Source organism: Myxocyprinus asiaticus, chromosome 11 (assembly GCF_019703515.2).
Source record: "Myxocyprinus asiaticus isolate MX2 ecotype Aquarium Trade chromosome 11, UBuf_Myxa_2, whole genome shotgun sequence".
NCBI lineage: Eukaryota > Metazoa > Chordata > Actinopteri > Cypriniformes > Catostomidae > Myxocyprinus > Myxocyprinus asiaticus.
In genome coordinates this window covers 35,466,543-35,479,316 of record NC_059354.1, presented here as the reverse complement: position 1 = coordinate 35,479,316, position 12,774 = coordinate 35,466,543, and the positions used below count along the sequence as shown (strand labels likewise).

General features: G+C 39.0%; 1 protein-coding gene across 1 annotated transcript; it reads right to left on the bottom strand.

The window, feature by feature from the left end:
* Positions 1 to 4,349: 4,349 nt before the first annotated feature.
* On the bottom strand, positions 4,350 to 12,547 carry nxpe3 (neurexophilin and PC-esterase domain family, member 3). The gene is made up of 6 exons (XM_051711174.1): positions 12,406 to 12,547; positions 10,530 to 10,688; positions 7,425 to 8,194; positions 5,693 to 5,763; positions 5,238 to 5,438; positions 4,350 to 5,109 (listed from the first exon to the last, which is right to left on the bottom strand). The coding sequence occupies exons 2-6, from the start codon at positions 10,620 to 10,622 to the stop codon at positions 4,544 to 4,546; spliced, it is 1,701 nt and encodes a 566-aa protein (XP_051567134.1). The 5' UTR covers positions 10,623 to 10,688; positions 12,406 to 12,547; the 3' UTR covers positions 4,350 to 4,543.
* Between the last annotated feature and the right edge of the window lie 227 nt (positions 12,548 to 12,774).

Here is a 12,774-nt window from a genome sequence, read left to right as displayed (position 1 = left end):
TCAAAATCAATGCCAAAATTTCACAATTTCTGCCAGGGTATGCAAACTTTTGAGCACAACTGTATATTATTAAGGGTGAGAGTAGCACAAATATATTGTCCCCATCTAGCCTATACATTTATACAGGTGCAGACAAAGTTTATTGTAGACAAGTTTTACCATTACTGTTCTGTTTATACATATTTATAATAAGCACAACCTTTGGTCATTATGAACATTACTATCAGAGAATAAATTGAAGGAAAAGATAATCAGTATGATTTCTCAGTAAACCAGGCATTCAGTTTCCTTCTCCAAGGTAGGGCCTAATGCAATTAGTGGAAAAGATGATAGGCAGTGTGTGATATGTGAATATTATCACAGTCTAATAACCTTTAATCACATGGTTGCTATAAGAAATTAGGATAGAGGTCACACTTCAGTAGACTTGTAAAGGAAATTATGACTGCACTTACAGCGTGTTCTTCAACTGAGAGTGAAAGAGAAAGACAGAGACAACCACAAAGCAGAATGGTTACTATAAATGCCTTCATCAGGCAGCATCAAATCCCTCTGGATATACTGGATGACATGGTTGTCGTTGAGAGATACTGTCTGCCATTAGGAGAAATAGTCCAACTGCAGAATATCATTGGGCCTAAACTGATGCGTGCCACCAGGAGGAATTTTGCCTTGTCCCCCCAAGAGCAACTTCTAGAGACTCTGAGATTTTATGCAACAGGCAGTTTTCTCCAGGTACTTGGTGATGGGCTTGGACTAAGTAAGGCATCGGTGTCAAGATCTGTACAAGCACTCACCAACACATTGCTTCCACTTACTGCTGAACATGTTGAATTCCCAGCATCAAGACTTTAAGCACTTTTTAACACATCACCAGATACCACAGGTCAGTGGAGTGATTGTTGGCACCTTGATCCCCATTCTTACACCATCTGTGGATGGCCATGTATATATATGCTGCAAAGGCTACGCAGCTATCAACCGCCAGGTGATCTGCGACCATAAGTGTTTGATCACAGACATAGTGGCAAAGTGGCTGGGAAGTACACATGACTCATTCATCTTCACCAATTCATCTGTGGGTCAAGAGGTGCAAGACTCACAGGGACAGTGGAGACTGCTTGGGGACAGTGGTTACCCACTGAGGCCATATCTGTTCACCCCTGTAGCTAATTCTGCCAATAACAGGGACACAGGTTTCAATGAGGCTCACTGTGTTGCCTGTAGTTTTGTGGAGCGCACTTTAGGGAGGTGGAAGCTGCACTTTCGGGCTATTCACCAGTCCTGTGGTGATCTTCTCTTTGCTCCACAAATGTGCTGTGCTGTAATAAAAGTAACAGCAATGCTGCACAACATTGTGGTGCGGGTGAGAGTGCCCTTGGTCGTCAGGAAGGAAGATGAAGAGGAGGAAGATGGCATGGGATGACATGATGACCAACCAAGACATGTTCAATACATGGCTGGTTTTCATGCATGCCAGCACGTCATTGACACGTTTTTTTTTTAGTTCCTCCTCTATTTTGCCTAGTCTTTGAAGCACACTGCCCATTTCCCTCTTAAACATAACATTTTCATAACATTTCAGCAGTAGCCAGCAACAATCATTGTCCCTTTGTTAGTACCAACTACTTATAGAGAAGTGTTCTTTTTCCTTCTTTTAATCATTTCTGTGTTCAGTCATTTAAATTTGATGACTGTGAATGATAATGATGAAATGATTTGTTGTTTTAATTCATATTTAATTTTTTTCTTTTTCTTTTGAATTATCTTAAGTTACTTGAACTGAAAATCAAAATAAAGAAAAGTAAACACAAAACCTGATATTGAAGTCACATTGTACACACATAAGGTTTTGGTGTGATTTGCCAGTTGGCCAGCAGGTTTCCTCATAACTCTGTCTCCTTACGATGCACTTAACGGCTTTACGATTACTCCAGAGCACTCGTAGATCTACTACCATTTTCAAGTGCTACTTAACTTACGATGCTTTTGGGAAACAGTCCTTAGTTCTAAGATGATTCGTACAGTCGTTTCTACTATCTATTTAAGCATACGATGCTTTTGGGAAACGCAGTCCAGAGCACTTGTAAATCTACGAGCATTTTCAAGTACTACTTAAGTTACAATTCTTTTGGGAAACTGGCCACAAAACTCAGATGAATCGTAAGATGGATACTGCGATCTACTTAGGCTGACGATGCTTTTGGGAAACGAGGCCCAGTCCAGTCCTCTGTCATGCATTCTACTGAATTGTGAATCTAACAATGAAGATTAAGGTCTGCCACAACCCATCTGTCTAAACCCAAAGTGCAATTAGGATTATGAATGCTTGAGCGTGCATTTCTAACCATCTTTAATCTCTTGAGCAAAATGTTAAACTGGTTTTAGCAAACACACAAAGCACAGAGAGTTCTGCTTATCTCAGAATATTATATTCTGCCAGTACAAAGTGCTACATTAATTATTTGCTTTTATATTATTCCAAGTTGAAGAAATTGCCTGTTCCCACATTACCACTATGGGTAAATTTTGTTTTGCATTTTTTTGAAACTGATTGCTTGAAATGGACAGTTTGAACTGATTCCTGGAAATGAATCAAACTTAACTCATTTTTGCTACTTAAATTTAAAACATCAATTAAAATATCTGTCTTTAAGGGATGGTTAACCCAAAAATTTAAATTCTTTGACCATTTACTCAAACTTATGTTGTTCAAAAGCTGTATGACTTTCTTCTGTGGAACACAAAGGGAATTGTTAAGCAGTCACAATTAAATTTCTTTACATCTTTTTTCCATACAATGAAAGTGAAGGGTGATTGAGGCTAATATTCTGTCTCCTTTTATATTCCATAGTAGAAATTAAATCACATGGGTTTCGAATGACATGATGGTAAGTAATTAGTCATAAGTCTCTGGACAAGGAGGGATCACGAAACTAGTCTAATGACTCGTTCTTTAAAAGAATTAGTTCACCCAAAAATGAAAATTTTTTCAAAATTTACTCACCCCCATGCCATCCCAAATGTGTGTGACTTTCTTTCTTCAGTAGAACAAAAATGTAGATTTTTAGAAGAATATTTCAGCTCTGTAGGTCCATAAAATGCAAGTGAATGGGTGCCAAATTTTTTAAGTTCCAAAAAGCCCTTATAGCCATCATAAAAGTAATCCATAAGACTCCAGTGGATTAATTAATGTCTTCTGAAGCGAAACACTCAGTGTGTGTAAGAAATAGATCAACATTTGAAAACAAAACAAAAAATTTCACGAGGGTCAAAGTCAAGCACATTGGCAAGTTCGTATGAGAACTGATGCATGAAATACGAAAAACAAAACCCGGAAGCGCAGTGTTGTTTACAACAGATGAGTATAGAAGATCATACATAGACGCCTCATTTGGCTGGTTGGGATGCATCAACTGCGGCGCCATCTTGGAACAGTGAACAAGGAGATCTGTTTGAATCGGTTTGAATGCAAGTGAAAGGAGGAGATGCCTCAGATCACGTTCCTTGCTCAGACCGCTGCATAAACTAATTTTGTGTTGAAATAGAATCGTGTTCCATAGAAACAGCTGCTAATATGGGATCTACGTATGAATATCTATGCAGAGGAGGCTTTTGTGCTTACGTCACACGAGAGGCAGTTTGAACTCCACCCTCCTCAACAAGCTGGCCGAAAGCAAAAAAAATTTTTTTGGGGGGGGATTTTTCCCCTTTTTCTCCCAATTTGGAATGCCCAATTCCCAATGCACTCTAAGTCCTCGTGGTCGCATAGTGATTCGCCTCAGTCCGGGTGGTGGAGGACGAATCCCAGCTGCCTCCACATCTGAGACAGTCAACCCGCACATCTTATCACATGGCTTGTTGAGCGCATTGCCATGGAGACATAGCGCGTGTGGAGGCTTCACACCATCCACCGCGGCAACCACGCTCAATTCACCATGAGCCCCACCGAGAACAAACCACATTATAGCGACCATGAGGAGGTTACCCCATGTGACTCTACCCTCCCTAGCAACCAGGCCAATTTGGTTGCTTAGGAGACCTGGCTGGAGTCACTCAGCACGCCCTGGGATTCAAACTAGCGAACTAGCGAACTCCAGGGGTGGTAGCCAGCATATTTTACCACTGAGCTACCCAGGCCCCTAGAAAGCGAACATTTTAAGTAAAAAAGTTTTAAATATTGATCTATTTCTTATGAACACTTAGCGTTTTGCATCAGAAGACATTAATTAAACCACTGGAATCATATGGATTATTTTTATGATGGCTATATGTAATTTTTGGAGCTTCAAAAAGTTGGCACCCATTCACTTGCATTTTATGGACCTACAGATCTGAGATATTCTTCTAAAAATATTCATTTGTGTTCTGAAGAAGAAAGACAGTCATACACAAGGTTGGTCCCAAACACAGAGGTATGAGAAAATGTGAAGAGCAGATTTTGGTCTTACCAAGTCCAAAACTATCGCTGTAATAAATAATTCAGTCAAAATTGTCCCGCCCACAAGCACTCCCAAATATTCCAAGTACAGCCTTGCATTAGCTAACTCTGCCTTTTCTTTCTCCTAACTGGGCAGATGTGGGAAAGAATAAAGTGAATCATGTTTGATATGATATCAGGTGGAGGATGTAGCTGATGCGGATGGTGATGAGCAAGGGTCATCTCCCAGGCATCCACCAGCTGGACATTCAGACCTTTAAACATGGCTCTGAGCACTGTATCAAGCTGTTGAGAGAACCAGTCGCTGTTGTATAAGCTAGATTCCGGGTCCAGTTTCTGGAGGTTGGCTGTGCGAATCAGCACCAATGTCGCTGGTTCCCGATTCAACAGTCGAATCACTGCCCTGCGAATGTGCCGCAGGCGCCGTATGTACACATGCACTGGGAAAGTGCTGAAATGTGACCAGATGCTAATAAGAACCACCGTGTCTGAGCCCCCTCGTAAGGCGTCTAGCTCATTGGAAATATAGTGCAGTTCAGCTGCATAAACAGTAGTGAACCGGATCGGTGGCCCGTGGCAGCGGTACCTCAACAGTATGTTGTGGTTGCTGTCTACTGCCATGTGTGGGCCAACATTCTTCAGGCTATGAAAATTTAATTCCTTGAATTCTGTGGTGTTACGAGATAAAACAAAGCGAGAAAGAAAGAGAGAGGATATGAGATGAAGTTAAAGATAAGGATATACAAACAGATTTTACACTTTAAAGGCGTAGTCCACTCAAAAAAATATTTCTGACCTGGAACATGAGCAACGAGATACTCGTACCACTGTCGCACAGTGGAGTCTCCATACATGTACACCATCTTCCCTCTAAGACACTGGGTAACGGCTGAAGAGTCATTAAACTGACGCATGGTGACACCACCCAATGGCTTCCACAATCCTTGATAGTAATACCCAGAGGGAGTGTTTTCAAGGTTGTTCTCTTTGGTTTGCTCTGGAAGGAAGCAGGCATAATTTTTAAGAAATGTAGAGAATAAGAGAAGACATGGAATGAGGAAGTTTTGTTGATATGCTTTTGAAAGCATTCTAGTGTATTGCAGGCATAATGTTAGCATTTAGATCATTAAATTAAGCTTTTTATTCTGCTGAGAAGGTAATATTAATTCTACATTACAGACTGCTGATGACAATTAGGAATTGTAACGTACTGTATATGTGTATGAGATATGAGTCCATGTGCCACGGTACCTTTAGAGGCAGGTAGAACAATCACATTATCCATCCCTGCAGCATGTATCGGCATTTTGATATTTATTCCACTAGAGCAAAACAAAATAAAAGTCTCATTTATGAAGAAAATAAAAAGCGTAATCCAATAACTATTTAAAGGAATAGCACCCAAAAATAAACATTCTGACATTATTTACTCATCCTCATGTTGTTCCAAACATGTGTGACTTTCTTTCTACCATAGAACACGAAAGGAGATGTAAGGCAGAATGACAGCCTCAGTCACCATTCACTTTCATTGTAAGGACAGAAATATGAATTAAAGTGAATGGTGACTGAGGATAACAATCTGCCTAACTCTCCTTTTGTGTTCCATATGAAAAAGAATTTGATATGAGTCAACATGAGGGTGAGTAAATGATGACAGAATTTTTGGGTGAACTATCCCTTTAAGGATAACATGGTAACACTTTACCACGGTTCTATTCATTAACATTAATTAATGCATTAGGTATCATAAACAGTGTACAATATTTTTTTTTACAGCATTTACTAATTTTTGTTAATGTTAGTTAATAAAAATACAATTGTTAACTTTTAGATCATATAGCATTAAGTAATGTTAACAAATGCAACTTTTGATTTTAAAAATGTATTAGTTTATGCTGAAATTAACATTAACCAAGATTAATAAATGCTTTAAAAGTATTGCACATTGTTAATTTAACTAATGTTTTAACTAATGTTAACAAATAGAACATTATTGTAAAGTGTTACCGATAAAATTTATTGTATATGTAATCTGCTAGTATTAAAGGAATAGTTCACCCAACAAATGAAAATTCTCTCATTACCCTCATTTCATCCCAGATGTGTATGATTTTCTTTCTTCTGCGGAACGCAAATGAAGATTTGTAGTAGAATATTTCAGCTCTGTAGGTCATGGTCACCCAGCAGCCATATCACCCTGTAGCTCAAGACTGGTTGCCTACTGAAGCTAAGCAGGGCTGAGCCTGATCAGTAACTGGATGGGAGACTACTAAGGTTGCTGCTAGAAGAGGTATTAGGAAGTCTAGCAGGGGGTACTCACCCTGTGGACTGTGTAGGTCCTAATGCCCCAGTATAGTGATGGGGACATTATACTGTAAAAAAGGTACCATCCTTTGGATGAGATGCTAAACAGAGGTCCTGACACTCTGGGGTCATTAAAAATCCCAGGACACTTCTTGAAAAGAGTAGGGGAGTAACCCAGGCATCCTGGCCAAATTCCCCCTGTTGGCCTTTATCAATCATAGCTTTCTAATAATGCCCATCCATTAATTGGCTCTATCACTCCACTCTCTCCTCTCCACCAATAGATGGTGAGTGTACTGGTGCACTACAGCTGCATCATCCAGGTGGATGCTGCACACTGGTGGTGGTTGAGGAGAGTCCCCTGTTCATTGTGTAAAGTGCTTTGAGTGTAGTGTCAGAAAAGTGCTATATAACTGTATGGTTCATTCATTCATTCACTCACAATGCAAGTGAATGGGTACCAACATTTTAAAAGAGCACAAAAGCTGAGAAATTTTTCTAAAAATCTTAATTTGTGTTAAACAGAAGAAAGTCATATAAATCTGGGATGGCATGAGGGTTAGTTATTGATGATATTTGGGTGAACTATTCCTTTTATGACAGAAGACAATCTCTTAAAGTATGTACAGTATCAGTTCCATGTCAAAGGCAGAAATCATTGTTACTGCTCACTCACCTTTGGAAGAACTGTGACTCGTACATAGTAAGCAGGTGTTTTTTATAGCCCCCTTTTGCATGGTTGATCCGTGTGTCACAGTCCAACATTTTGGGCTTATAACAGTACCAAGGTTCTCCGGTCTGGGGGTCTGTATAGTTGCAAAGCGGTTGCTGTTTAACTGGCAGACACAGATTACAAACAGTGGTCTCAGAGAGGTAACGTGAGCGGAAGAGGCTCTTGAAGAAGACTCGGTCCGCTTGCTCCTCTCTAAGTCGCCTGAGGACCATCACCGCTTCACTGGAGTGAACCATGGTCAGTTCCACGTGCACAACTCCAGCCCAAAGCAGTGGGAAAAACACTGTGTATTTTCCATCTCTGTGGTCATGTACCTGCCCTGTCACACCTGCTCCAAGTTCTGGTGTATGAAGTCGTGCTACTATGAAGTCTCCTCCATGTTTTTTAGGCTGGCCGATAAAGTTTTGCATCTGTACCTTCACTACCAGCTGTCCACCCACCAGCAGATCCCCAGAGTTTTGGATCATATAATAGCTTTGTGCAGGATCACTGCTTTGGCGCAAGGGCAACCCTAGGACCAGCGGCTCTGGCCAGGTGATGGATCTGAGAAGATAGCTCTCCTCTTTGGCCTCCTCTGCGGATGGCTCCTGGCCAAGGTGGATGCAGTACGAATAGTTGAATTCCACGGGTAGCAGCATTTCGGAGGTCTTCAAGACAGATTGTATGCTGTTTTGAAGCTGGTAGAAGGTAGATACTGTTTGACAGGTCCAGCTCTGCAGTGGAAAAGACGGCAAGGATTGAAGTCAAGTGGCTCATGAAGTCAAGTCAACTCTTTTTTATTTGTATAGCGCTTTTCACAATAGATAGAATTTCGAAGCAGCTTCATATAAAATTATGCCTTAATGTCTCTAACTGACTGTGGCAAAGGAAAAACTCCATAAGATGTTTAGTTAATAAGGAGAAAAACCTTGAGAGGAACCAGACCCTGCTGGGGGAGCGCATCCTCTTCTGGCTTTACAATAAATGTACATATGCCAATAAAATGTAGCTTTATATGTATAATAAGTAAGGTGTTCCTTAAATAAATTAAATGATCCACATTTTTTTTTAACATGATAGTAAGGCAGTGTTTAAAAATGTACATTACAATTAATCAGCAAAGTCCTTCCAGAGTCCACATTGCAAGATCGACTGTCCGAAGAACACAGTTTAAGCTTTTGGTTAAACCTTGGTTTAATATCTACCAGTGTGGATTTATTTTGATCACTAGTTTTCCAAACAGTTTCTGTATAACAGATAAAATAATCTGGAAATTTCATAATAGTTCAGGCAGGACCACTTCCTTCAAATGAATACTTTGACTTAAAGTCATTCAATAATTTCTTTCCTCATTTAAAAGGTGCACTCAGTAACTTTTTGCTCGTGTCATCTTGGATTTACAGTGACACCTAGTTGAGTGGATGCAGCATCATTCAAAATCAATAGTTTTCTGTTGCAGATGCCATTGTAGAAATTCACTATTCACAATCAGCCATGATTAATTTAATCCAAGAGTGAAAGTGTCCAATAACAGAACGGTTACTGAGATTAAGCGAGTAATATTCAGCTGGTCATCATGTGATTCTAAAATGGCTGCCCCGATGAGGGCACACCTGCCCCATGTAGAATAAAACAGCTTTTATGAGGTTACTTATATGACTACATCCTCATCTTATGTGAGTGGTCATGATTTTATACACGTTTCAAAATTACAATTATTTTCTTTAGGAGTAAAACTTTTTTAATGGGTAAAAAATTACTTAGTGCACCTTTAAAACATTTTCCTTCTTAAGAAATGAATAATAATTTTGAAACATATGTATAAAATCATGAGATGAAGAGTTCAGTCATAACAGTAACTTTATAAAATCTCTTTTATTCTACAGGGAGTAGGGGCGCCTCATGGGGCAGCCATGTTAGCATCACACGACCATCTGAATATTACTCGCTTAATCTCAGTAACCGCCCTGTTATTGGGACACTTTCACTCATGGATTAAATTTATCCTCACTTACTGTGCATAGTGAATTTCTACAATGGCACTGGTAAATGAAAACTACTGTGTTTAAATGATGCAACATCCAGGCCACTAGGTGTCCGTGTAAGCCAATGTAAGCCACTTCAACACACTTAAAAAAAATTACTTAGTGCACCTTTAATTTAACAGTTAGTGTTGGCTGTATGGTTCTTTTCTGGGCAAACACCTCGCCATCCAGGCAGACATGCATGGACAGAGCAGGGAGAGCAGCGAATAAACCCCCCCAGGAGTAACAGAACTACTGCAGCAGAATTACATTCAGTGTTGGGTAAGTTACTTACTAACTACTAATTACATCTTCTACAGTGTAATTAGATTACTGTACTAATTACTCTGTCTGAAAAGTAATTGCATTACTTATTACTAATTACTTTCTAAAACCCTTATCAACCTCGACCAGATGAAAAATATAAGGATAGACATGAAATTGTTCTTTTAATTTTTTCAAATAAATCATATAAAATCAAATAAATTATTCATGAACTGGCCAAAGAATTTAAGGGGGCTACATTAAATTAGAAAACATATATTTTAACATTAGACGTTACATTTCGATTTTAAATTCATTATTGTTTTATATAGAATTGTTCTATTGTCTATAACGTATTTAACACAATTACATCAGAAGTAACTGTAATTAAATTACTGAAAAAATAAGAGTGATCCCTTACTTTGTTCACTGAAAAGGTAATTTCATTACAGTAATTAATTACTTAGTAATGCATTAAACCCAACACTGTACAGCTGCAAACTTGACGAATGTGACCCGCCTGAATTAACCTGATGCTTGATTTTAGTTAGAATCAAAAGTAAATGTATGACCTTTTTATCTATACAGTATTTGTTTGAAACCAACAAAGATAAATACTATTAGAGAAAACAAGCATTTATGGATTTTGACTTTTGACCAAAAACCAATGACAACATACCCATGTCCGTTTTCTCTCTTATTTTGATAAATTCCTGATAAATGTATATCTTACTTGCAAAACTATAAAAATACAAAATACAAGCTATGGACTTTTACTTACTTCCAATGAGGTGATATTCCACAGCAGGAATATGAGTCCTGTCAGTGCCAACAGAGTAAAGAAAGGGAAATATTTGGGCAAGAGTCTCTCCATGGTTTCCTCTCTCTGTCATCCTCCTGTCCAGTGCTACAGTAAACCATGGCTGGCCATTATCACACACTAATCAATAAGACAGAATGGTGAGGAGTGACAAATGAATGAATGAATAAATAAATAAATAAATAAATAAAGAGTTAATTGTGGCTGCCCTCTCTGAATATAAAAAAGCTCATGTTCTTATGCCAAAATGTATAACACAATTTTATATATAATATTCAAAATACAGTAAAGTAGCAACACATTAGGAAGGCTATTATCCAGTAGTAGATCATTTGCAAACCTGATAAAAGTTGCCAAGTAAGATTTGTCTAACAATTATTATTATTATTTTATTTTTTGGTGAATTGCTCCAAACACCCAACTAACAAAAACTAATATACAATATACAACATACAATACAGTCCAGCACAATACACAGTATTTGTGTGTTGTACAAAGACAATATAGATGCGGAATAAATAGAGTTAGAATGAACACTAACTAAAAGGCGAAATACTACAGAAAAAAGGGTGGTATGATGTTGGATTTATCAGACGTTAAGCCTTAAAAAACTTTAAGAAATCATTTACGCTTTGGCATAATGGCAATATATATATATATATATATTTTTTTTCTTCCCAATTTGGAATGGCTGATTCCCAATGCGCTCTAAGTCCTTGTAATGGCATAGTGACTCGCCTCAACTCGCCGGGTGGTGCAGGACGAATCTCAGTTGCCTCTGCATCTGAGACCATCAATCAGAGCAACTTATCATGTGGCTTGTTGAGCATGTTAATGCGGAGACATAGCGCGTGTGGAGACTTCACCCTATTCTCAGTGGCACCCATGCACAACTCACCTCGTGCCCCACTGAGAGCCAGAACCACACATTATAGGGACCACAAGGAGGTTACGCCATGTGACCCTACCCTCCCTAGCAACCGGGCCTATTTATATATGGTTGTTCAGGAGACCTGGCTGGAATCACTCAGCACTCCCTGGATTCGAACTGGTGACTCCAGGGGTGGTAGTCAGTGTCAATACTTGTTAAGCTACCCAGGCCCCCACAAATCGAGAACTCACATCACACATTATTTTAATACAATAGGGGTCATCTACAAGTACAAACCGAATAGAAAGACGTTAAATGGAACCATGCACCATATTAAAAATCCAATGTTGTTTTAACCCTCATATATTTGGATCAAATATATGTGTCCTGATGTGCAGAAAAATCCTGTTGACATTTAAAAGTGTTAAAAAAATTATGTAAATGCCATAGAGTTTTCTATCCAAAACCCAAAGGGTGTGCATTATAACTACCATTTAGATGTATGGTTTGCAGCTGCTTTTACTTTAATGCTACTGAATTAATCTTGTTTACTAAGTCATCTCATACTGTCTTTCATAAAGTCACAGTATGCCCACCTCTTCAGACACTACTACACCTAACATCTACGCGTTGCAGTACAACAAGGCGGATTAACATAAATAAACTACGATGTGCGTTCTCTTCTTTTAATGCATATAAAATAAAAACATTTGTATGCCAAACTTAATCTATTTAAGTCTTTCGAGACGAAATATCTCACAAATATCAAAAGACAAGCTAATTTTAGACAAGCTGTAGCCTATGTATTCGCAGCACCAAATAGAGCCACACTATGACGTCACAATCCTGTACGTGCTGCTTCTGACTGCTTTGTTAGTAGGCATTGTGATAGCAAAATTAAACACCCAGTCTAAATATGATAGGCTAACGATATGATGAGTTACTCGGTAGTAAACAGGAACAGACCAGATTGAAGGTTTAGAGGATATCCAGCAGTGCCTGCATTTCGTGATCCTGACTCTCCGTGTCCTTTACAGAAAAAGTACAGGCCGTTTTTCTACACCACTTCTCAGTGTCTTCCAGTACGATGTAATGTCCTTATTTAATGTAAGTCAGGGATGCGATGAGGCCCGTCAATCACTTTTATCTGACCTTCCAAATGATTTTGATAAAATCGCGGCGGTAAACATCCGAGCCCTCTCTGCGCAAAACTCAGCGGTGAGTTTAACAACACTCGACGCCTGCAACAGCATTGGTGCTAGTCAAGCGATCTGCGTTCCAGTTCTGAACCAGAGCGCGTGTTTAATCTTGTCTGGGCATGGGCGCCTGCAGGAT

Bases quoted from the DNA above. Each gene is read 5' to 3' on its own strand.
- nxpe3 (XM_051711174.1), bottom strand. From the start codon at position 10,622: ATGGAGAGACTCTTGCCCAAATATTTCCCTTTCTTTACTCTGTTGGCA. The intron at 5,439-5,692 runs GTACCGTGGCAC...GCTTCCTTCCAG, and splicing joins TGTTCTACCTGCCTCTAAAG to AGCAAACCAAAGAGAACAAC. The intron at 5,110-5,237 runs GTCAGAAATATT...GTAACACCACAG, and splicing joins TCTCGTTGCTCATGTTCCAG to AATTCAAGGAATTAAATTTT.